General features: G+C 43.7%; 2 protein-coding genes and 1 long non-coding RNA gene across 12 annotated transcripts in view; 1 reads left to right on the plus strand and 2 right to left on the minus strand.

The window, feature by feature from the left end:
- The window catches only part of LOC123501534, a 9,661-nt gene extending 9,266 nt beyond the window's left edge, over positions 1-395 (minus strand). The window contains exon 1 of the mRNA XM_045250395.1: positions 317-395. The gene's annotated coding sequence lies outside the window, so the exon portion shown is untranslated. The remainder of the gene's footprint in view (positions 1-316) is intronic.
- Positions 396-9,487: 9,092 nt separating this feature from the next.
- LOC123501198 (echinoderm microtubule-associated protein-like 2) overlaps positions 9,488-25,000 on the minus strand; it is a 105,226-nt gene continuing 89,713 nt past the window's right edge. For all 10 annotated transcript variants that reach the window (XM_045249867.1, XM_045249866.1, XM_045249864.1 and 7 more), the window contains 10 exons: positions 23,546-23,647; positions 21,896-22,000; positions 20,731-20,965; positions 19,607-19,887; positions 19,157-19,288; positions 18,263-18,400; positions 15,842-15,958; positions 14,333-14,420; positions 13,017-13,243; positions 9,488-11,856 (listed from right to left, as the gene is read on the minus strand). In XM_045249867.1, coding sequence (XP_045105802.1) covers positions 11,701-11,856; positions 13,017-13,243; positions 14,333-14,420; positions 15,842-15,958; positions 18,263-18,400; positions 19,157-19,288; positions 19,607-19,887; positions 20,731-20,965; positions 21,896-22,000; positions 23,546-23,647 — 1,581 coding nt within the window. In that variant the 3' untranslated portion in view covers positions 9,488-11,700. The remainder of the gene's footprint in view (positions 11,857-13,016; positions 13,244-14,332; positions 14,421-15,841; positions 15,959-18,262; positions 18,401-19,156; positions 19,289-19,606; positions 19,888-20,730; positions 20,966-21,895; positions 22,001-23,545; positions 23,648-25,000) is intronic.
- Positions 13,127-15,955, plus strand: LOC123501200. Its single transcript, XR_006673587.1, has 3 exons — positions 13,127-13,262; positions 14,244-14,445; positions 15,824-15,955. It is a non-coding gene; the product is annotated as an uncharacterized LOC123501200 (long non-coding RNA).

Here is a 25,000-nt window from a genome sequence, read left to right on the forward strand (position 1 = left end):
GTAATACTGAGTCTCCCGGCAGAACAGTTGTAGCCTATGCCGCCGCGCCACACAGCTAAGCAAAGCCTCAAAATGCATATGTGTATTAACCTTTTTATTTATTTATTTATTTATTTTTTTTAATTACTTGTACTTTCGCCTGTAACCGTATTTGCAGAAACTCGTATAAACAAACTGTACTGCAAACCTTAGGAAAGACAAACGCAAAATTTATCGATCGTTTTCAATACTAACACTTCTGCAAATAGATAAATAAAGTAATACTAATTAAAAAGAACACAATAACTACCATAAACATGAACAGAAGAAAGTGTACCTCCTTTAGTAGTTGTTGGTGCCTTCTTCAGGAGTGACACTGGAGGAAGCGTGTCTTTGTGGTGGTGGCGGTAAGGCGGTGGTGGCAGTGCGGCGTGTGTGTGTATGCGGCTACTTCTTATATAGAGAGGGAAGGTGAAGGAGAAGGGATGGAAGGAAGGAAAGACGAGATGGTACTGAGAGAGAGAGAGAGAGGGGCAAGAAAAGGGTTGACCCAAATGATAATATTGCACAGAACCCACCTGGAGAGAGAGAGAGAGAGAGAGAGAGAGAGAGAGAGAGAGAAAATAACGCACATAATGCATTACTGAAGGAAGTTTTGTATTATCAGTTAAAGTTTGTGTGTGTGTGTGTGTGTGTGTGTGTGTGTGTGTTCGTCTGTCTGTCTGTGTGTGATTCACTGTTTGTTTAATCTGCTGCAGTCTCTGACGAGACAACCAGACGTTACCCTACGGAATGAGCTCAGAACTCATTATTTCCGATCTTGGGATAGGCCTGAGACCAGGCACACACCACACACCGGGACAACAAGGTCACAACTCCTCGATTTACATCCCGTACCTACTCACTGCTAGGTGAACACCACCTACACGTCAAAGGAGACACACCCAAATATCTCCACCCTGCCGGGGAATCGAACCCCGGTCCTCTGGCTTGTGAAGCCAGCGCTCTAACCACTGAGCTACCGGGCCATGTGTGTGTGTGTGTGTGTGTGTGTGTGTGTGTGTGTGTGTGTGTTTCCATCGCATCGTAAATTATTTCTCTCTCTCTCTCTCTCTCTCTCTCTCTCTCTCTCTCTCTCTCTCTCCAAACACTTTCATTCAAAGTAGCTGCTGCGCCTCCATTCTCCCTTTCAACCTACGCCAGAGAGAGAGAGAGAGAGAGAGAGAGAGAGAGAGAGAGACCTACCCTACCAAACCTCCTCCTTTCCCACAATTCCTGCTTACAACCACAAGAAGTGTTAAAGTAAACCTTTTATTTTCCACCCCTTTAGAAGTAAGTATTTGTTTGTAAACCGGTCCCTCCTCCCGCCCATCCTACCCCACCCCACGCCACCACACACCACACAGCACACACAACCCGCGGAAACTCAACAAAATGAAGATGCAACACAAAAAAAGTAGTTTACATGAGTTTTTACACGTCTGAATATGGCCAGACTAGCAAAAAACTTGGCACACACACACACACACACCAGGTCGAGGTGTGGACAAGATAATTTTTTAATTAACTTTTTTTTACTTATTTATATATTTATTTTTTTGTCACCACTCGTTCACAATAGTAGTTTGTGTTGAAGCTGAAGCAGTTGGTGGGTTTAAGGGGTAGGTGGGTGATTGATTGGTGCAGTGTCTGGTTTTTTTTTCAGGTTGTTTCCGTGTGTGTGTGTGTGTGTGTGTAATTCACTGTTTGATCTGCTGCAGTCTCTGACGAGACAGCCAGACGTTACCCTACGGAACGAGCTCAGAGCTCATTGTTTCCGATCTTGGGATAGGCCTGAGACCAGGCACACACCACACACCGGGACAACAAGGTCACAACTCCTCCATTTACATCCCGTACCTACTCACTGCTAGGTGAACACCACCTACACGTGAAAGGAGACACCCAAATATCTCCACCCGGCCGGGGAATCGAACCCCGGTCATCTGGCTTGTGAAGCCAGCGCTCTAACCACTGAGCTACCGGGCCGTGTGTGTGTGTGTGTGTGTTCGGTGAGCATTGTCTTAAGTAAGCTATATCCTGGAACGCTTCTCTCTCTCATGCTGCGACTGTTTTTCCAAGTACACAGAGACGTTTAGCCAGGTTTTCAAGGCTGTTTCTCTTGTTAATACCATAGAAATCTTGTTAATTCATTCCTAGAACCGTAAACACATCCTTAATAATCCACATAGCTTCATCTAAACAAATTATTAAGGCTACAGAGATGATTAGCCAGATTTTCAAGTGTGTATCTTAATGTTACAGAAATCTTGTCAGTGTCAAAACTTCCTTAAAAAAATCATGTAGCTTCACCAAAACAAGTAGTAAGACCACATAGATGACTAACCCGGTTCTCAAGACTATTTCTCCTATAAATAATAAATAAATTTCGTCAAAACTCCAAAAAAAAAAAAACAGTAACTTTACAAAAACTAATTTCCAAAGACCACAGAGACGATTAGGTGGGTTCTCAACAGTGTTTCTCCTCACACTAACATAGAAATCTTATTAATGTATCACCACGGCGTTGAAATCACCCTTAATCCCTTCAGTACCATGACGCGTTTTCCTGTTCATCTTGGATAGTATTTATTGATTTTATTCAACTTCAGAAACTCGTGTGGAGATTAGAATAGTAAAGACTGTGGCCATCAATCTTCTGACCTCCATAGACCCTTCCTAATGTCAACCAAATCATCTAATCACACCCAAAAGTCAAAGTAGAAATGCGTTCCAGTACTAAAGAAGTTAATTAGAAACGCGCGTAACCTCAACACTCAGCATTTTTGAAAGTATTGGTGTGGCGTGGAAGTGTTTGGTAATATAGTCCTTAATTAAGTGTTGCTCGTATCACTGGGAACAGGTATATAAATCAGGAGACAGTCAGGAGGCTATCATTACTCCCTGGGCGTACGTGTGAAGGTAAGCGAATGTGGTAAGGTAGTTTCACTCACTCATGTGTAAAGACAGGAAGGTGTGCGATATTGTTTGCCTTAGTTGACTGCGGGGTGGTGTTTTCATTTCTCTCTCTCTCTCTCTCTCTCTCTCTCTCTCTCTCTCTCTCTCTCTCTCTCTCTCTCTCTCTCTCTCTCTCTCTCTCTCTCGTTATTTCCTTTTTTCTTTCTTTTTCGTCCTCTATCTTTCTTCCCTCGTCTTGTTCTTCGTCTTTCTCCTCTTTCTTCTTCGTCTTCCTTCTTCGTCTTCCTCGTCTTCCTTTTCATCTTCCTCGTCTTCCTTCTCATCTTCCTCATTTTTCCTCCTCCTCCTCTTCCTCCTTTTTCCTCCTTCTGATCAGTAGCCCCTCTTAAATCTTCCCCTTCACCTCTCAAACACTGCCCCTCTTCCCCCTAACTTCCAAACTCAGCCTCTCTTCCCCGCCTCCCTCCCAGCCCCGCGCCACCACCAGCCTCTTGCAGCCCCAGACCTTTCTACAGCAGACTCATCAATGCCCACCTGTATACAACCCCACAAGAAGGTCTACTGTGTGTGTGTGTGTGTGTGTGTGTGTGTGTGTGTGTGTGTGTGTGTGTGTGTGTGTGTTGGCGGGTGAAGGGAAATTATCTCACTATTTTTCGTCTTTCTTTTCATCTCCATGTTTTTTTTTTTTTTTGTTATAGGTATACTTCTCTCTGTGTCTGTCTCTGTATCTATCTGTGTCTCTGTCTCTGTCTCTCTCTGTCTCTCTGTCTCTGTCTGTCTCTCTGTCTCTCTGTCTGTCTCTCTGTCTGTCTCTGTCTCTCTCTCTCTCTCTCTCTCTCTCTCTCTCTCTCTCTCTCTCTCTCTCTCTCTCTCTCTCTCTCTCTCTCTCTCTCTCTCTCTCTCTCTCTCTCTCTCTCTCTGTCTGTCTGTCTGTCTGTCTGTCTGTCTGTCTGTCTGTCTGTCTGTCTGTCTGTCTGTCTGTCTCTCTCTCTCTCTCTCTCTCTCTCTGTCTCTCTCTCTCTGTCTCTCTCTCTCTCTCTCTCTCTCTCTCTCTCTCTCTCTCTCTCTCTCTCTCTCTCTCTCTCTCTCTCTCTCTCTCTCTCTCTCTCTCTCTCTCTCTCTCTCTCTCTCTCTCTCTCTCTCTCTCTCTCTCTCTCTCTCTCTCTCTCTCTCTCTCTCTCTCTCTCTCTCTCTCTCTCTCTCTCTCTCTCTCTCTCTCTCTCTCTCTCTCTCTCTCTCTCTCTCTCTCTCTCTCTCTCTCTCTCTCTCTCTCTCTCTCTCTCTCTCTCTTTTTTTTATTTAAACATAACTTTATACAGAAGAACATGTACCCAAAGGCGCACTGTCGTGTGCTACCTATTCTAAGGGTACTACAATCTATTTCTCTACAATATTTACAAGACTTAAAAATAGATAATATACAAGATGGTCAGCATGTAAATGGAGCACTATTCGTTTCACTTCACTAGCACTATTCACGCACTGCACTACACTGAGTGTCACGTCACAAAGAGTGTCAGAGGAGTTGGCAGTGTCTGTCTCCACTTATGTGCCATCAGTTTGACACTGTGTGTGTTCATCTCCTGGACGTGAGGCACCGCGGCCGTGAACAAGTTCCACATCCTGGAGACGCGTCCTGCGAAGGTGCGTTGATGCTGACACCCGTGGGATCGCGGCACCTCTACGGCGTCACCACCATTGAGCACCGTTCTCGTGCTCCGTGCGGTGACTCTTAGAGGATGACGCAGCCCTGCCAGATGTGGCACTCTTTGCACCTGTGCCTTATGGAACACTACGATCGCCGCCACATCTCTGCGGTGTTCCAGTGAATCAAGAAACGCTCAGGCTCTGGGTGAGGTGGTATTGCAGCATCTACTAGCCGTATGGCGCGGCGTTGGATGCTGTCCAGTCTCCTTCTGTGTGTGGCGGCACAGGACATCCAGGAGAGAGCTGCGTACTCAAGGTGGGGCCGCACCTGTGCCTTGTACAGCAGCAGTTTCCTCTTCCTGTCGAGGAAACTGGCGATCCTTCTGAGAGCGGAGATCCTGTGAGAGGCTTTCTTGGCAATGGTTTTGACATGGCTGTCAAACCTCAGCCCTCGATCCACCTCCACTCCAAGTATCTTGACGTCATCTTGGAGTGGGAGAGCAGCAGCGCCAAAGACAACTTTCCTGCCATTGCTGCCATGGCGGCTGGGGACCGAGAGACAACCATTGCCTGTGTCTTCTCCGGCGCGAATGTCACTTGCCAGCGAGCACCCCACTCCTCTATCACTCGTAGCTGCTGATTGATGGCCTCAGCAGCCCGCCCACTGTCCTGGCGTGGATAGGTATAGGAGAGGGTGCAGTCATCAGCATAGGCCATGACTCCTGGCAGTAGCTGGAGAAGATCATCCACGTAGATATTCCACAGGAGTGGGCCAAGAATTGAACCCTGTGGCACTGATGCCTCCACAGGCAGGGACTCAGATGTTTGCCCGTTGACAACCACCTTGAGGCTTCTGTCCTGCAGGTAATTTCCCAGGAGTCGTAGCAAGCCACCCTGGATGCCTTTAGCACGAAGCTTTTCTAGTAATCCGTTGTGCCATACTTTATCAAAAGCTCCTGCTATGTCCAAAGCAACCACTATAGTGTCCTTGCCGTCGTCGAGGGCGTCCTGCCACTGCCTGGTGAGAAGCATCATTAGGTCGGAGGTTGACCTTCCAGGTCTGAACCCAAACTGTTGGTCTGAGAGGAGGGCATTGTCCTTGAGATGGCTACACACCACCTCTGCCACGACCCTCTCAAACACTTTACCCACCACTGACAACAGGGATATGGGTCTGTAGTTTTTTGGGTCCGTCCTGGAGCTTTTTTTGTGTACGGGAACTACTCGAGCCTCCTTCCACACTGAAGGCCAGACGTTTTCCCGTACACAAGTTGTGAAGACTTGGGTGAGAGGGGCAGCCAGTTCCTGGGAGCATCGCTTCAGCAGGTGCGGGCTGATGTCATCAGGGCCGGTGGCTTTCTCTCTCTCTCTCTCTCTCTCTCTCTCTCTCTCTCTCTCTCTCTCTCTCTCTCTCTCTCTCTCTCTCTCTCTCTCTCTCTCTCTCTCTCTCTCTCTCTCTCTCTCTCTCTCTCAGACACATCATATGTCAGCCCTTCCCTGCTACATTTGAGAGCGCCGGCCCTCCCACCAGCCAAACCAGTCTGCCTTTAATTGGCTTTCCTCTACAGCACTGCCTTGGTAACACAGATTCTATGCTTCTGTGCCCCCTTCTCTCTCTCTCTCTCTCTCTCTCTCTCTCTCTCTCTCTCTCTCTCTCTCTCTCTCTCTCTCTCTCTCTCTCCGTCTATCTATCTGTCTGTCTGTCTGTCTATCTTAAACTATGTATGAATGTATGCATCTATCAGTATCTATTATCTATCTATCTTCCTTTACTAGCCGTACAAATGATGGAGAGAGAGAGAGAGAGAGAGAGAGAGAGAGAGAGAGAGAGAGAGAGAGAGAGAGAGAGAGAGGAGAGGAGAGGAGAGGGAGGAGGCTGGACATACAAACTGATAGAGAGAGAGAGATAAGGGGACAGATGGGCAGTAGGACATGGCTGTAAACTTTCACATTTATAGGACAGAAGGCAAAGGTCTCGGGGAAGTGACGGCCAGGTTTAACAACGGAGCGAGGGATGATAGCCCTGATAACACACACACACACACACACACACACACACACAAGCGCGCGCGCGCGCTCACACGCACGTGCGCACACACACGCGCACACACACGCGCACGCACGTGCGCATACACGCGCACGCACGTGGGCACACGCGCGCACGCACGTGCGCATACACACGCGTACGCACGTGGGTACACGCGCGCACACACGCGCACGTGGGCACACGCACACGCGCACGCACATGCGCGCACACGCACGCACGTGCGCACACACACGCACGTACACACACGCACGCACGCACGCACGCACGCACGCACGCACGCACGCACGCACGCACGCATGCGCGCACGCACGCACGCACACACACACACACACAAACGCACACACACGCGCACACACACACACACACACACACACACACACACACACACACACACACACACATACGCCCGGTAGCTCAATGGTTAGAGCGCTGGCTTCACAAGCCAGAGGACCGGGGTTCGATTCCCCGGCCGGGTGGAGATATTTGGGTGTGTCTCCTTTGACGTGTAGGTGGTGTTCACCTAGCAGTGAGTAGGTACGGGATGTAAATCGAGGAGTTGTGACCTTGTTGTCCCGGTGTGTGGTGTGTGCCTGGTCTCAGGCCTATCCCAAGATCGGAAATAATGAGCTCTGAGCTCGTTCCGTAGGGTAACGTCTGGCTGTCTCGTCAGAGACTGCAGCAGATCAAACAGTGAAACACACACACTCTCTCTCTCTCTCTCTCTCTCTCTCTCTCTCTCTCTCTCTCTCTCTCTCTCTCTCTCTCATATAACGACTATTTTTTAGCTTTCATTGTTTCCTGGTATTTTCTTGTTTTTCTTATATTCTTTGGTTATTTAATTTTTTTATTGATTTTTGTTTTTCGGTGTTTTATTTATCCTTTTGGTGTGCTTATTCACCTATTCATTTTGTTATTCTTTGTTTCTGAGTTTTATCTTCAAGGACCATGAGATGATCCTCTAAATGGAAACTTCACATCGCTTCGCTAACTAAAACCGTTTCTATATAATTGTGAAGTTAGGTGTTCTGAGTCGTCTGTCAGTTTTTCACATTCCCCAGCTGCAAACTGCACAGGGCCTTGCATCTGGCATGTACGGAGTATGCTTTTCACATGTATGGGAGAGTTCTACTTGTACTTTTCCTTTAGACTAAATGAAATCAAAAGCTTTTCGTCTCATCAACTCCCCTTCTCTGACTGACTGATTGACTGTCTTCAGCCTCTTTCTCACCACCGCAATGTATTTCTTGCTATCTTCTACAGCTATATTCATGCTAACTGTTCTTCGGATCTTACTAAATGCATACCTTCCCTCCTCCTGCGGCCGCGCTACACAAGACTCTTTATTCTCACCTCTATTCTGTTCACTTATCTAAAACTAAAAGTTAACCAGTATTCTAAATCATTCATCCCTCCCTGGTGAACTCTGAAGCTCCCTGCCTGCTTTTGCTTCCCTTAAGCTGAACCCTTTCAAGTGGCAGATTTCAAGACACTTATCCTCTGGCTTTGGCTGACGCTTTTGTCTCTATACTCCCGGCATCGCAATGGGCCTTTCTATATTGTGATTTTTGTTGCCCTTGCCGAGCCCTTCCTACATGAAAAAGCCTAGTTCATGCACGTCTCTCTCTCTCTCTCTCTCTCTCTCTCTCTCTCTCTCTCTCTCTCTCTCTCTCTCTCTCTCTCTCTCTCTCTTCATCCTTTCACCTAGTATAAATTTCGAAAGATAGCTAAGGAGAGAGAGAGAGAGAGAGAGAGAGAGAGAGAATACCACCATACTTCCTCTGCCCCATTGACTTCCCCTTTCCCAGCGCCCATCCCTTCCCATCCCTTCCCCTCCCCCCAGACTTTCACATCATTGCAAGGGGGTAAGGGGAGACTGGCTTAGTATATATTAGCATTCAGTATTGGTCTCCCTGTTGCCTGCCTCTTATTCGGCCTCCTCCTCCTCCTCCTCCCTTTGCTCCACCTGTGTTCTCCGTCAGTCTTCCATTTATCTCTGTTCTCTCTCTTTTTTTCGGCCTTCTTTTATTCGGTCTCCTTTCCTAGTCCTCTTCCTCTTCCCTTGCTCTTCCTCTTCCTCTTCCTCTTCCTCCTCTTCCTCCTCCTGTGTTCTGCGTCAGTCTTCCATTTGTCTCTGTTCCTCTCTCTTTATTTCTCGAGCCACAATCTTGCCTCATCCTTTCCCCTTTCCCTTCCCTTCATGTTCCTCTCTGTTCTCTTCTCGCTGTCATCTCCTCCATCTCCTCCTCCTCCTCCTCTTCCCAGGTTTTATTTCGTTTTGGTGTTTATGTATTTATTCTTTTCAGGATTTTTGTTTATTTGTTTGTAGTGTTTGGTGTTAATTGATTTTTTTCCCTTTTGTTATTTTGAATGATAGGTGGAAATACGGTAAATGTTTTTTCATTGTTTCGTTATTATTTATTTATTTATTATTATTGTTTCGTAGCTTTTTTACAGTTTGGCTTCTGTGCTTAGTTTATGAAGACTCTCTCTCTTGTTAACGTTCCCTGCTGGCTCTCTTCTTTTCATGTCCTTCTCTCTCTCTCTCGTAACTTTTCTTGTTTTTCTTTTTTTTCATTTTTTTTCTCATCTTTCAATGGATTATCTTTGTTACCATCTTTATCTCATGACTTTTCTCCTTTCTTCCTGCTTTTACCTTTCCTTAATCTTACTGTTGGTCCTTTCATCTCCATTCTTCTCTAATGTCACAGAAGAACGTATCTGACATTTTTCCTAATCAATTGTATTCTACCTCTCCTTCACAAAAACATACCTGATATTTTTCCTAATTCGCTTTTTTACCTTTCCTTGAAAAAAAAAAAATATATATATATAGGTTAAATAAATAAAGTCTGGATGTCAGAGTTACAGGTAATATATTTAATCAAAACTTTGGTTGCTGGGTTAAAGGGACCTCTCACTATTTACATGCTAATCAGATTTATTTTCTCTCTACATATATAAAGAACAGCAACAACAAACAAACACAAAAATATAAATCCGTAAAGACGGTTCTGACAGCAACAGCACTAAATTATTACAGTCTTTGTTTCTTAACTTTGACCTACAAAAAATAATTAAAAAATACAGCTTGTGCATTTTTTTTTTTTAATTAACTGCTTACATATATGCCGTTTGTTTGCCTGTCTGTTTTCATTTTAAATATATATTCTGAGTTGTGTCACTCCTCAGCATCATAACAATGGTAACTCTGAGGCAGGTCACTCCACTACACTACACTTCCTCTACACTCCACTACTAAATCTTTGTTAAATTTGTTGTATTCTCTTCCATATTCACAAACACTTTACTCACACCACGACTGTCTTCCAAGGCCACAGAGATGATTAGCAGGGTTTTCAAGTGTGTGTTAGTAACGTAGAAATCTTATTCATCCCACACTAGACCCTTTAGAAACACCCTTGAAAACACTTTACTCCCTCACCTTGACTGGTTTTCAAAGGCCACAGAAATGATTAGCCAGATTTTCAAGTGTGCTTCTGTTAAATAGTACAAATCTTTTTAATCTCACACTAGAACCTTTGAAAACTTGTGTAATGTCTCTTGGATCTGCTGGGGACTGGCAACTTAATGGGTTTTGTTCAGTTTTTGTTGCCCTTGGCCAGATTTCCCCTTGTACATTTTTTAAAGTTGTGGTGTGACGTGGAAGTGTTTGAGAATGTGGTCCTTGTGTGGATGATGGGAGACATGAGGGGTCAAATGTGGGTGTGGAGGTGGAAGAAATATGTGGGAGTGTGGATAGATGTGTGGCTAAGCATTAAACATATACGGAAGGAAAGTACGGAGAGATGATGTAGACAGCAGTGGAAGGAAAAATGGAAAAGCAATGTGGTGTCGATGTGGAGGTAAAGATAGCAATGAGGACAGAGTACACAAGTGGATGAACTGATGATAAAGGGTACAAACTAAATGTTGACAGAAGATAGCTATAGGAGAGTGCAGTTGTGGGTGAAATGTGCTAATAATAGGTAAAGATACTGTAGTGAGGCTGAAAGGCAGATTGTGAAGAACAGAAAGGAGTAATGAGCGAAAAAGCTGTATAAAAATCAATCTTGAAAACTGAGCTTGGATAGAAGGAAGCTATGATGAAAAGGCAAATCATGTAGGAAAGGACAAGTGAAGGGAACGAGGTGGAGAGGAGCTAAGAGGAAAGTACCAGCTTGAAAACTAGCCGTATGTTAGTGAGATATGAAGGTGGCAGTGGTGTGGTCAGGGTAAGGTGTTGGTGGTTTTGGGGTGGGGCTGATGGTGGCTTATGTCTCCCACAGCTCCAAGTGTTATAGGTACAAGAGTCAGGCAACAGGTGTGACTCCCGGTCAGCACCAGAACCTCAGAGCACAGCAACGCATCCTCCAGGGTGGGGAAGACCTTGGGTGCTGAGGAATGCAAGGAGGAGGGACCAGGGGAGGTGATGGGAATGAGGAGTGTGAGGGATGTACAAAAAATAGACATTACTTCAGCCTAGATATCGTTGGGCTTCCTGTGAACTGGGTGACTGCCAGCTTTGCCTCACAACCTCAGGAATGACTAAACTAATGGCAGGACCTCAGGAGAATCTGTATATTTTAGGCTTTTTAACTATTGCGCTTCCTAGCACAACTTGCACACACACACACACACACACACACACACACACACACACACACACACACACACACAGCCAGCCTCACTCAATCAAAATCCTCTATCCTCATTCCCCGTCTCCCACCATTATATAGAAAAAGCTAAGTATCTACTATTCCATCTGTCAAAAAAATATAGCAGTGAACGAACAAGTAAGAAACTAACTAACCACTACAGCTAAACATCCAGCCAGCTATTTACAACCACACTTGACTGTCCCAGAGAGAAGATACACACACCACTACACGACATGTCACTCTTCTCTCTCTCTCTCCAGGGCACACAACAGATCTTCCCAGCCTCTCTGCACACACTACTACACAGACATGCCATTTCTTTCTCCTCACCACTACACAGACATGTCATTTCTTTCTCCTCAGGCCACAGAGCAGATCTTCCCAGCCTCTCCGCACCTCTCCACATCCCCCTCAGTGCTGGGAGGAGGAGCTGGTTGGGGTGGAGGTTACTGTCCACTGCATGACAGCTGTGTCTCGCCCGCCAGTGGAGATGAGGCGGGAGTCGTCGTGGATGAAGGTCACCGCCGTCACATGGCTGCTGTGTCCACCGTACTCCAGACAGCGGGCCTGTTGGGGAGGAAAGAAGTGCTGGTGTAAGCTGGTGATTGAGGGATGGTGTCTTTCTGGTGATTGTTTTGTTACCTGTTGCTTTAAGGTTTGTTAAAATTTTTGTGATGTTTTGAAGTGTTATTTGTTGCTTTGGGTTTGTTAGTTTTTTCTTACTTATTTCTAAACTTTTTTACTGATAATTTTTTGTGACCTGTTTTGAAATTCCTTAACTCTTACTGTACTACACACTTCACAATACTTGAAACAATGAAATTTTATTTAAAAAGTGACATGAAAGAAAAAGGAATTGAATGAATGAATATACAGATTTTATGAAGGAGTTTTTAGGTAAAATGCTTACAAAGAGCCTGTGCAGCATAAAAACCTTTAGAATGGTTTGTAATGAGGAAAACTTTCTAGATTACAGGAAAAATGTGAATAATGTCAACCTCTACCCAATCAAATATAATCTTGAACAATTAATCCATCACCACCATTTTCCCTGGCTTACTGCAACACCATACTACATCATCTCCTCTCTACACCAATTTCTACACACCAACTTCCCTTTCAACATTACCTTAGCTAATGTGGCACCTTCATTCATTCACTCACTCCTATTCATTACCACCATCTGGCACTGTAACTCAATCACTCCCTCCTTCACTACCACTACTGCCAAATGGAACCCTAACTCTCACACTTCCTTACACTACCACCACCACCACCACCTCAACTCAGTCACTCCCTTTCACCACCACCTTAACTGACTCACCTTGACCCCTTCAGCACTATGATGCATTTCTATACTCATTCTGCTTACTATTTAGTAATTTTATACAGCTTCAGAAACTTATGTAGGGGGATTGAAATAGTGAAGACGCCACTAACTAATCTTTTGACCTCCACAAACACTTCCTAATTGTCAATATAATGGTCTAATCATACACAAATCTCAAGGTAAAAATGTGTCAGTATTGAAGAGGTTAAATTAATCACTCAGTCACTCCCCTTCACCACTACTCACTCACTCACTCACTCACTAACTCCCACCACCACTCACTCACTAACCCCCACCACCACTCACTCACTAACCCCCACCACCACCCACTCACTAACCACCACCACCACCACCCCCCACTCACTCAGTCACTCACCACCACCTCACCACCACTCACCTTCTGGAAGCACGCTGGGTTGCTGAACACCTTAACCTTCCCGAAGTCATCACCAGTGACCAGGACGGAGTTGTTGTTGGCGCGGGTGCAGGTGTTGACGTCTGTCCCATCGGCGCCCTCCGGCCAGATGCCCAGCGTGTTGAAGCTGAGAGTGCAGGAGCTGGTGGCCCACTCCACGTCGCGCATCTGGGACGTCTGCACTATTTGGCGGCACAGACCAGCGTTCCCTGGGGTAGTATGCATCTGGTAAGTCTTGTGTTCTCTCTCTCTCTAGTATTGCTTTAACTTCTTTTTTATGTAAGAGGGGAAGTCTCTCACCCAGGGTAACAAAAACAATTAAAAATGCCTTTCTTAGGTGTTTGTTTTAATAAGGTGTTTTTCTTGCTTGTGTTAATGTGGTAATGTTTGTCTGCTAGTGTGATATATGACTTTTTTTGCTTGTCTGTTCTGTAGCAAGGCATTCTAATAAGTCTCTCTCTTTCTCTCATCTACTATTTTTCTTTGTTGTTTTCATGTGGTCTACTTTTATTTTGTTAGTGTGGCATTGTTTTTCTTTGTTGTTTTATGAAGTTCAAAACACTTAAGACTCAAAGAAGCAGCTGGGTGGTTTGATTTGAGACCTTACATAGCATTAATACTTTTTAGGTGAATCCAAGGCAGACAACAATACTTTACCACAACAATGAACTTTAACATGGAATAAAAACACCAGTTAAAGAGAGAAAAAGTCAACTTATTCATGTAAAGTAAACACAAAGAAAGAAATAACTAGCAAGAAACCCTTAAAACTTACTTACCAATACTGGAGACAAAAATAACGAACGCCTTATAAAAATTAGCAATACTTAATAGAAAACTTCCAAAAACCTCTTAAAATACTTGAAACAGAACTAGCAAGAACACTTTAAAACTTAGCAGAATACTTGCAAACTCAACTAAATTCAGCAATAATGGACACAGAACTAGCAAGAACCCCTAAGAAATAAGCAATACTTGAGAGAAAACTTGCAAAAGAAAATTACCAATATTTGACAAATTTGGCAAGAACTCTTTAAACTTACCATTACTTGAGACAAAACTAACAAGAATCCCTTATAAAATTGGCAATACTTGACATAAAACTTCCAAAACCCCCCAAGAAAACTTAATGAAAAAAAGAAAAAAAAACTTGCAAAACCCCAATATAATTCACCAAAACAACCCAAACTCACTACCAATCAATTTCAGAAGAGCACCCAGCAAGCCTCACCTTCCTCCTAACACCCACCTTGCCAACCAACCAACCAAGACCACAGTACAGGCAGCTCAGTACTCACAATACAGCAGCTCATAATCCCCAGAGTTGGACTGCAGGAACTGGTTATCTGCTGACCAGTCCAGGTGGGTCACAAAGCTGGAGTGACCCTGAAGAGAGACAAAGGGAAACGAGGTGAGTGTGGGAGTGACTGTGGTTCATTAATATACTGTAGAGAGAGAGAGAGAGAGAGAGAGAGAGAGAGAGAGAGAGAGAGAGAGAGAGAGAGAGAGAGAGAGAGAGAGAGAGAGAGAGAGAGAGAGAGAGAGAGAGAGAGAGAGAGAGAGAGAGAGAGAGAGAGAGAGAGAGAGAGAGAGAGAATATGAGAATAATTTGTAACATTTAGCCTTGCCACCATAGAAACACACATATATAGAAACACACACACACACACACACTTACCATTGGTGGCATAGTTTGGTACCTTGCCTTTCTGGGTTTGTTCTACGTAAGCATGGAAAGGAAGGCACAACATCTTAAGGCAGGAGATTTAAGGGTTCACACAGAGAGAGGCTTACTTTGAAACCAGGCAACAGTTCCAAGGTGAAGTAATAATGGAAATGTCACACACACAAAGTCTTGCTGTGCTTTTCTAGCTTCAGGATGTTAGGGATTAAGTCGTGTGAATTCAGATATTGTTTTGTTATTGATGTATTCTTATTAATTTTCATTTTTTATTATTATTTTTATTAGTTTATTTATTTATTTATTATTTTGAGGGGAAATCCAGCCCAGGCTAACAAAAAAAGGCCCACTTAGATGCCAGTCCCCGAGCAGGTCCGAGAGAGTTAAGAGGTAAAAGGTGATTTTTGTATAAGTACGAGGTATAAGAGGATTTTTTTTAAGAAGTATAAGAGGTATAAGAAGATTTTATTAAGTATAAATATTTTAAGTTGTTGACAGCAAACCTGGTGACATTTCGCTAATACAAAGGACGCACAATTTATCTACATATAAGCATTTCTAATATGAAGTTGCAGTAGCAGCAATGAATGAGGAAAGATAGATTATAATAAGAGAGAGTAATTCATTTTCATATTCCATTTAGTTATAATGAAGCAGGTACCAGGCAGCGTCTAAGAGGATAAGCTATCTCTAAGGAATACCAACACCACCACTCAGTCACTCACTCTCTTACCCACCACCACCACCACTCACTCACTCACCCACCCCCACTCACTCCCTTACTCACTACCACCACCAACACCTCACAGCCACTCCAAACCCACACACACCAATATTAACATGATAATCACCCACTGCCACCATCTACAGCCCTAACCTAACCTATCATGTCTTAACCTAACCTCTCATCCTTCACAGCCACTCCAAATTAACATCCACCAATACTAACATCATTGATCACCAACTGCCACCATCTACATAACCCTAACCTGTCTTACCCTAACCAAACCATCACACACCCACCTACCTAACAACACTAATACATCATGATCACCCACAATTACCCTAATCTAACTTAATTATCTACTGTCTTAACCTAACCTAACAGAGCCTCGAACACACTCACCTGGCAGCGTCCCATCCTGGTGTACTTGCGGCCTCCCTCCGTCACCTGGTACATGTAGATATAGTTGTCCCGCGACCCCACAGCCAGGTACTCACCATTCGGGGAGAACTTGAGTACCTGTGGGAGAGATAGAGAGGGGCTTGGTTAGTGCAGGTTGTGTGTTCTAATGTGCAGGGTTCAAGCCTGTCTCCGCGTCTCCATTTATCCAATTTTTCTTTAAAGTTATGCACATTATGTGCTGTGACAACTTCATCACTCAATGCATTTCACTTTTCCACCATTCCATGTGGAAAACTGTATTTTCACACACTGCCTCATCCTGATCTTTCTTGCATGTCCTATTGTCCTATCTATCTATCTTCTATCCTTCTGTCACCAGCACCAGGTCTTCCTTGTCTATCTTTTCAATGCCATTGACTATCTTGTACATTGTTATTAGGTCTCCTCATTCTCTTCTATCTTGTAAGGTTGGCAGTCTCATTTCCTTCAGCCAGTCTCATTTCCTTCAGCCTTTCTTTGTATGTGAGGTCCTTTAATTCCGGCACCATCTTTGTAGCAATCTTCTGAATTAGTTCTAATTTTCTTATATCTTTTTAGCTCAGTGACCACACCAATGATGCATATTCCAGCTTGGGACATATGCTCAAGATTTTTTTTTTTTTGGTCATGTTCTTATTTTCCCCATTATTATATGGAGGAGGCAGTAGTTTTGTGCCAAAATGATAATTCCTGCCAGTGAAGTGTAATAACACTGGATGAGGGGGTGCTGTGAATTTACCATTAAGTCCAGCTGTGACCTTACTGAGTGTCTCACAACACAAGGGGGCAGTCACAGTTCTGCCCTCTGAACACAGCTCTTCCTTCACACAAAACTGCATGCACCTACCTACACACACATTATTCACTCAAGATTTTGAATTAATAAGAAAATAAAGACTCCTTATACCAGCCAAGGAATCCCCTTTCCTTTTCACTTTCTAGGGACTGGCACCTCAGTGGGCCTTTTTATATTGTAGCACCTTTTTTTTATTGCCCTTGGCTGATTGCCCCTCTTACATAAAATTTACTTAAAAAATTTGTGTGTGCTTATTCCTGCCTGGTCTTCATAATAATTGCTTTGTTTCTTGTTTCTTTCATTCTTTTCAACTGTTTTGTTTCTGTCGTTTTGTTCTTCTCATTAATATATTTTCCTCATATGAGGAGAAAAGCTTTATTTCTCTTTTGTCCTACTCTCTGATACATACTGTTTTGTTTTCCTCATAATAATAATTACTTTTTTTCTCTTCTTTTGTCCTACTCTTAGTATACTCCCTTTCTTTTATCCTACTCTTAGTACTCTCTTTTATTTTCCTCTTAATCCTTCTTTTTCTCTTCTACTCTTTTGTCTTACTCCTAATTCTCTATTCACTTTGTTTTCCTTATTATTCTTTTCTCCTGTCATTTTGTCTTACTCTTAGTACTCTCTCTGTTTTGTTTTCTTACCTTTTGTCAGTTTGTGATGTTTCAACCAACACTCAATCCTCTCTGGTAACACTTTGCCTTTTATTCTGGTGTAGATGTTTTGTTGGTCTATCCTTACTAACACTTCCTCATTTGTCCCACTCTTGATACTCGATTCCCTCTGACACATTTTCTAACATCGTTTAGTGGAGATTTGTTGTTTAATCCCATCCTTCATCCTCTCACACTACATTTAACTACCTTCCAGTGGAGCAACCTTTTATCCTTCCTCTTTCCCTTAGTATTAACCTAAATACTCTAACTCACTTCCTGATCTTTTTATCTTATCCTGCATCCTCTCTTTACTTTAGTCTTCCCTTGTACCCAGTTGTCTTTTCTTGCAAGGTTGTGGTTTCTTGTGAGTCTTTTCCACACTTTCCTGCCTAAGGCTTCCTTTCCTCTGATGTGCTTCTCTCTAAAGTTGTCCTGTATACAGTCATCCTATCATTGTTGTGGTCTCCCTCCTCTTTCCTTTCACCTGTAACTTCATCCTTCTCCCCTCCTTATACAATGTCCATACCACTGAAGTCTTCTTTCTTGCATCTTCTTTCCCACTTATGTTATCTTGCAGTCTGTTTAATTCTCTTGTTCTTAATCCTATATCCCTTCTTGTCACTACCAGCATCCATCTCACCATTCTCATTTCTGACACTACCCTGCATTCTCTTCCTTCAGCCCTACCCTTGCACATTCCTTTACTCATACCCTGCTCTGACACACACTGTTCCTGCATCTTTTTCCTTTAGTCCTACCCTTCTCCAACACACACTCTCCTTGCACTATCTTCCTTAAATTGTACTGTGCTCTAACATACACTCCTCCTGCACCTTCTTCCTTTAGTCCCACCCTCCTCCAACACACTCTTCCTGCACCTTCTTCCTTAGTCCTACCTAACCTGCTGTAACACTAACACACTCCCACCTGTATGGGCTCATTGCCGTCCTGATGCCGGGAATACATCTCTCTGGTCTCAGCATCCATCACCAGCCAGCGCCCACTGGTGGTGCCGATGACCACTATGTCCCCGTTGTTGGAGAACGCTGCAGACTGGGCTGGTTCCTACAGAAAGAGAGGGTGGTGGTGTGTTAAGGCAAGGAAGAGAAGACCAGGGTGGTGGTGTTAGTGTTGGTGTGTTACGGCAAGGGAGAGAAGACCTAAGTGGTGGTGTTGTGTTGGAGTGTTAAGACAAGGAAGAAGAGACTTACTTGGATGGTGGTGTTGGAGTTTTTAGAGCAAAGAAAAGACCAGGGTGGAAGTGTTGGGATGTTAAGGCAAGAGAGAGAAGAGCTGAGTGGTGGTGTTGAGGCAAGGAAGAGAAGACCTGAATGATGGTGTTGGTGTGTTAAGGCTAGGAAAAAGAGATGTGGGTGGTGGTGTTAGATGGAAGAGAATATACAAGAGTTAAGGTGTGTGAGAAGTGTAGAGAAAGCAGTAGGAATTATTTAAAGTGTGGTAAGAGTAAGTTGTAACTTCCATATTAAAATGAGGAATGCAAAAAAAAAAACATATTAAACTGAGAAATGCAAAAAAGTAGGCAAGTAAATAGATGAATGAACATGAATGTCTAAATGTATCAAAGATTTTCAAGCACTTAAGGGTGTTTTAGGGTTTTTGTGTATTTTTAGTTTATAATAATAATAGTGGTACTTTACAGCCTAATGTGAGTAGAGTGCCTAGTGCAAAATATTAAGGGTTTAGGTATTTTAGGAGTTAGCAAGGGTGTTTTGAGGTTCTAGGAAAAGATAACAGATAAACCAAGAATGGAATGAAAAAAAAAGGACAATACGAAGGAAATAACACTGTATGTGTCCTTACCCCGATGTCCTTGCTCCAGACGATGGTGTGTGCCATGGTGTCCCAGAGGTAGCAGGTGCGGTCGTAGCCAGCCGTCAGGAACTGGTGGTGGCTGGGGTGAGGCGTCAGGCCCCACAGCTCCTCAGTGTGGCCCTGGGGAACATCAGGAGTTGACAGTGTGCAGGTTTGCTTAGGCATCGCATTAAAGGACAGGCAGATATTTAAGTCCTGCTCTCTTATCACACTTGTTTTTTTAAGTATAGTGGATATTCTATAAGTCTCTCTCTCTCTCTCTCTCTGTAAGTTGTTATAGCATGGAGGATGGATAATAATTACAGCTACAAGAAAATGGGCAAAGGACAAAAAAAAAAAAAAAAAAAAAAAAAAAAAAAAAAAACTCAAACCTCACTCTCTACATCTGGCCAAGTAAGCCTTCAACACTCCTCACCATTACAGCCACCACCAGCTCACCTGCATAACAGGACGCATATCGAAGGTGAATGTTCCCTCCAGCACACAGTTACGGGTGGTGCCCACCACCAGCTGTGAACCGCGGCCGCTGGTCACCACACGTGGTGCTCCGTACTGCTCCGGCACCTGCGTCACATTGCCGGTGCGCTCCAGGTCCCGGTCCCACTCCACTATGTTGCCGTCCTTCCCGCCAGTGATGATGGTGCCGTCCTTCTGCACCAGGATGGAGAACACCGGTCCCTCGTGGGCGCCCCTCACCATCTTGTCCACCGTGTTGCCGCCTGGGGAGCACAGTGCAGGGGTGTTATGATTGAAGCCACAAGAGGAGGAGGAGGAGGAGGAGGAGGAAAGGCAATATTCAGCCCCAGGAGGTGAAGGAAGGGCAATAGAGATGAAAGGAATATGAAATCTACCTTTCATTACTTTTGTCTCGTGGTTATTTCCCGTCATTCTTTGTCCACTCCTCTTGATCTTCCTTCCTTTAATTCTATCTTTACTTTCCTTCTCACCACCCTTCACTCGTTGCACTTTCTCCATCTTATCTGTCTTCCCTCCTTCCCTCCCACACAAACAAACACATCATCTACTACTTTTTCTGCCTTTTTTTAAACCTCCTCTTCCCTCTTTCCCTCCAACACACACAAACAAACACTATCTTCTATTCCTTGCAACTTTCCTTCTTCCCTCCAACACAGAAATGCATCATCTTCTACCTTCCTTTTCTGATCTCCCTCCTTCCCTCTAACACACACACAAACACACCCTCTTCTTCTATTCCTTCTGTCCTTCCTCCTAACACACAGAAATGCATCATCATTTATTCCTTCAACCATCCTCTTCTCATCTCCCTCCTTTTTTAACCAACACAAACACACCACTCTACTCTACTCTAAAATGGCTCCTGGATTTAAAACACATCGTAGCTTATTGATAATGATTTGATGTGAATAATAATGGTTTTCTGTTGATCAACGTACTTATTACGACAACAGCTCACGGTTATCTCATGACAAGCACGCATTCCCTGAGACAGCATTCAAACTGAGACCAAGGAGCCACTTTAGAACAGACTATAGTAACCTTGCACCTCCCTACTTTATGTCCCTCCACACACACACACTTACCTCGGTGCCAGATGAGCAGGTTGCCATTGGAGTCTCCTGATATAACGTTGCCAGTGTCGGTGAAGGAGATGGAGGTGACATACTTGGGTCTCTCGCGGTTCTCAAAGATGCCGGTGCGTTTGGCCAACATGCCGCTGTCGTAGCTCCAGAAGGAGATGTGGTTCTTGCCGCAGGTGATGATGGTGTTGCGGTCAATCGGGGAGAAGTCCACGGCCAGAACCTGGTCCGCTGAACACTGTAGGGGTGATGAGAGCTGGTGTAGTGGGGTGGGTTTGTGGGGTGTTTGTTTGTAGTGGTGAGATGGCGAAATGTTTTGTGTAGTAGTGTGGTGTGTGTTTGTGGTGGTGCGAGGTGCTATGGTGGTGAAATGTGGTGTGGTGTGGTGTGTGGTTGTGGTAGTGATGTGATATGGTGTGTGTTTGTGGTGGTGATAGGTGGTAAGGTGTGTGTTTATGGTGGTGATGTGGTGTGCTGTGTGTTTGTGGTGGTGATGTGGTGTGTTGTGTGTTTGTGGTGGTGATAGGTGGTAAGGCATGCTGTGGTGTGTGTTTAGTGGTGAGGTGTGGTGTGGTGTGTGTTTGTGGTGGTGAAATGTGTTGTGGAGTAGTGTGGTGTGTGTTTATGGTGGTGATGTGCTGTAGTGTGTGTGTGTAGTGGAGGTAGATGGTAAGATGTGCGTTTGGTGGTGAAGTGTGTTTGAGGTGGTGAGGTGAGGTGAGGTGTGCTGTGCTGTGGTGTGTGTTTGTGGCAGTGAAATGTGGTGTGGTGTGGTGAGGTGAGGTGGTGTCTAGTGTGCATTTGTGGTGGTGTGGTGTGTGTTTATGGTGGTGGTGTGGTGTTCATTTGTATTATTGGTTGTTTTAGAATCAGTATGAGAGAGAACTTTTTGCTTTGTGTGTGTGTGTGTGTGAAGTTTTTTTTCTTCTTCTTTTCGTGTGTGGTGGTGGTGGTGGTGGTACTAATATAATGTTAGTGGTGTGTGTGTGTGTGTGTGTGGTGATGGTGGTGGTAGTGGTTGGTGAGTCCCTGGTATAATGCTAGTGGTATGTGTGTGGTGGTGGTGGTTATAAAGTTAGTGTGGTGTGTGCGAGAGTTGTGGTGGTGATGGTGATAATATGATGTGAGTGTTGTGGTGGTGGTGGTGGTGACTCCCTGGCCTCCTCACCTTGGTCTCCAGCAGCTTGTAGCCTCTCTCTCCCCTGGACCAGTCCCACACAGACATGTTGTGGTCCGGGGCCTCATCCACTGCCACCAGCAGCCCGCCACCATCCTGGACACACACAATGGAGATTAGTACACATCCTGGACACACACAGGGGAGATTAGTGGTCATGTGGGACAGAGGTTAGTACACTTGTTTCCTTCTTCACAGTGATAGATTTTGATGTGCTGATGTAAAAGTATTAGTAAAAATAAATAAAATAAAATTACTGCTCATGTGGGACAGAGATTAGTACATGTTTCCTTCTCCTTTACTAACATGATGCTTGTAATGTGCTGCTGGAAGAGTGTTAGTGGAAACAGACTAGTGCTCATGTGTTAAAAGAATCAGTGAAAAAAAAAGATTAGTGCTCACATGGAACAAATTATTAATAATATGTACATGTTTATTTCTCCTTCACTAACATGATAAAGTGCAATATTCTGTAGCAACATTATTTCATCTTGTCCTCCTTCTCTCCTCTGCCTGACTGTCTTAATTTGTCACCTCCTCTCCTCTGCCTGACTGTCTTAATTTACTCTCCCATCACAAAGTTTAATATTAGACAACATCCATACAAGACTTCTACATGCTCTCTGGATTGTAATGAATGATAGATATATAAATAAAACAATGAAAATGGATGGAAACACTGTACTATATGAAACACACAACTCACACTCACTCTCATTCTCATTCTCTCTCTCTCTCTCTCCAAGGACAGAAGAAGAAATTTAATGACAAAAACATCCTTGGAAGAATTCTAATACATACTACATGGAAACACGCACTCGCTCGCTCACTCACTCACTCACTTTCTCAAGGCCACCAGAAGAAATTTAATGACAAACACCACTAAGATTTCCAAATGCTCTCTGAATTGTTATAAATTGTAAGCAAAAACGCAAATAAATGAATAACAGAAATAAGGACTCGCTCACACACTCAAGGACATTAGAAGAAACTTAATGACAAAACGAGATTTCTAATGCTCTGGACATTGAAGTCACCAGCCCACTCTTCCACCAGCACCCCAGCCAGTCATTAAGGCAGAGAGGCAGTGAGGGGATGCCAAGGCTACGCTGAGCTGCTGTGCCTGAGTGTTCTGCTATGTGGCGTGAAGACAAGGCTAAGGGGTTGTTTGTTTGACTGTCAGTTAGTTAGTCTCATTCATAGTTAAGTTATCTGGTCAGTCAGTCATTCATTCAGTTAGCTAGGTTATTCATTCAATAGTTTAGTCAGCTAGTCATTCATTCATAGTTTAGTTAGCAAGTTTCAGTCATATAGTTGGTTAGTCAAGTCATTCATTCATAGTTAGTTTTAGATAGCACGGCAGTCTGTCATACAATCAGTCATTCATAGTTTAGTTAGCAAGTCAGTCAGTCATTCATACAGTAAGTCAGTCAAGTGATTCCTTGATAGTTAGCTTAGCCAGTTCATCAGTCATTCATAAAGTCAATCAGTCAATTTCTCTCCCATTAACCTAACCTCTCCCTTACCATCCCATAACCTGCCCAGAGCCCCTACACCTAAACACAACACATGAAGAACTCCATCCCCACACACACACACACAATCACACCACCACCAACAACAAAGACAAGAGGTACTCACAGCCTTGGAGAAAGCCAGACAAGCCACAGACCTCTCGATGTCGCTGATTCCAAGCACGTGAAGGGTGTGGAGACTGACACTGTCCCAGATGCGAATGTGAGGCTGTTGGGGGCAGGATGAGGAAGGAAGGAGGAGGATGATAAAATGAGGATTAGGGATGAAAGAAGGTAACGACAGGGATAAAGAGAGAAAGAAGTGGCAAGGAAGAGGGGAAGTAATAAGGCATGGATAAGGGAGGAAGGAAGGTATAGATAGGGAAAAAAGGAAAGGAAAGAAGGAATAAGAAGGGAGGCAAGAAACCAAGAACATGGATAAAGGGAGAAAGAAGGGATAAGGAGGATAATATAGGGATGGGAGAGGAGAGGAGGTAAGATGGGGAGAAGAGAAGGGAGTGAAGGGATGAGACGAGATGAAGAAAGGATTTAGAGATGGGGGGAGAAAGGGGAAGAGGAGGAAAGGAGGTAAGGATGGGGAGGAGAGAAGGGAAGGAGATAGGAGCAGGGGAGGGAAGGAGAAAAATTGCTTTAGTCATGTTTTGTAAAGTCTTATAAATAAAGTGAAAATGTTTGCAAAGTTTTTTTGTAATGAATCAATGTACAAATGCAATTCAAGTTTTATCTGGTATGAAAACACTTGATCTGAATGTTGTTGGTAACTGTTTGTGGTGATCTTACAAAACAGCATCTTGAAGCATTAAGACAAACTGTTGACTTTTTTTTACCATTACACAACTGAACAATGCTTCTATTTCAAGTGTACACAAGACTGACAAATCACCACACCATGACTTGACAAAATAAACAACAACAATAGCAAATACAAATGAAGGAATATAAAGAGAACAAGGAAAGAATAAGTAGTTGATTAATTGCACTGATTATTTTTATTATTATTATTATTACTATCATTATCAGTTACTATCACTATTACTAATACTAAAGATCAGAAAAATAGTATGTAGTTGATTAATTAAACTGATTATTATTATCATTATTATTACCATTACTATCATCACTATTACTAAAGATCTTAACAATCTAGTTTACTGTTAATCCCTTCAGTACTGGGACACATTTTTACTACGAGTTTTGGGTGTGACCAGACAATTTTATTTACATTAGGAAGAGTCTATGGGGGTCACAAGATAAATGCCCACAGTCTTCACTATTTCACTCCCCACACAAGTTTCTGAAGCTGTATAAATCACCAGAATGAATACGAAAACACCTGGTACTGAAGGGGTCAAGAAGTAAGACTCTATATTAAAAGACTATACAGCCTCAAGTCAGCAGCTGAGAGAGAGACTGCTGTGTGGTTTAAAGAAGTAGAGTTTAAAATCCACTTGCAGCATCCTCACAGTAACATTTAAACCTTCACTAATGTTTAACCAGCAGGCGAGTAAGGGAAGGCACAAGCTGTCTCTAAAACTACCATAAGGGAACACAAACAGAGGGT

This window comes from Portunus trituberculatus, chromosome 9 (genome assembly GCF_017591435.1).
Source record: "Portunus trituberculatus isolate SZX2019 chromosome 9, ASM1759143v1, whole genome shotgun sequence".
Classification (NCBI taxonomy): Eukaryota; Metazoa; Arthropoda; class Malacostraca; order Decapoda; family Portunidae; genus Portunus; species Portunus trituberculatus.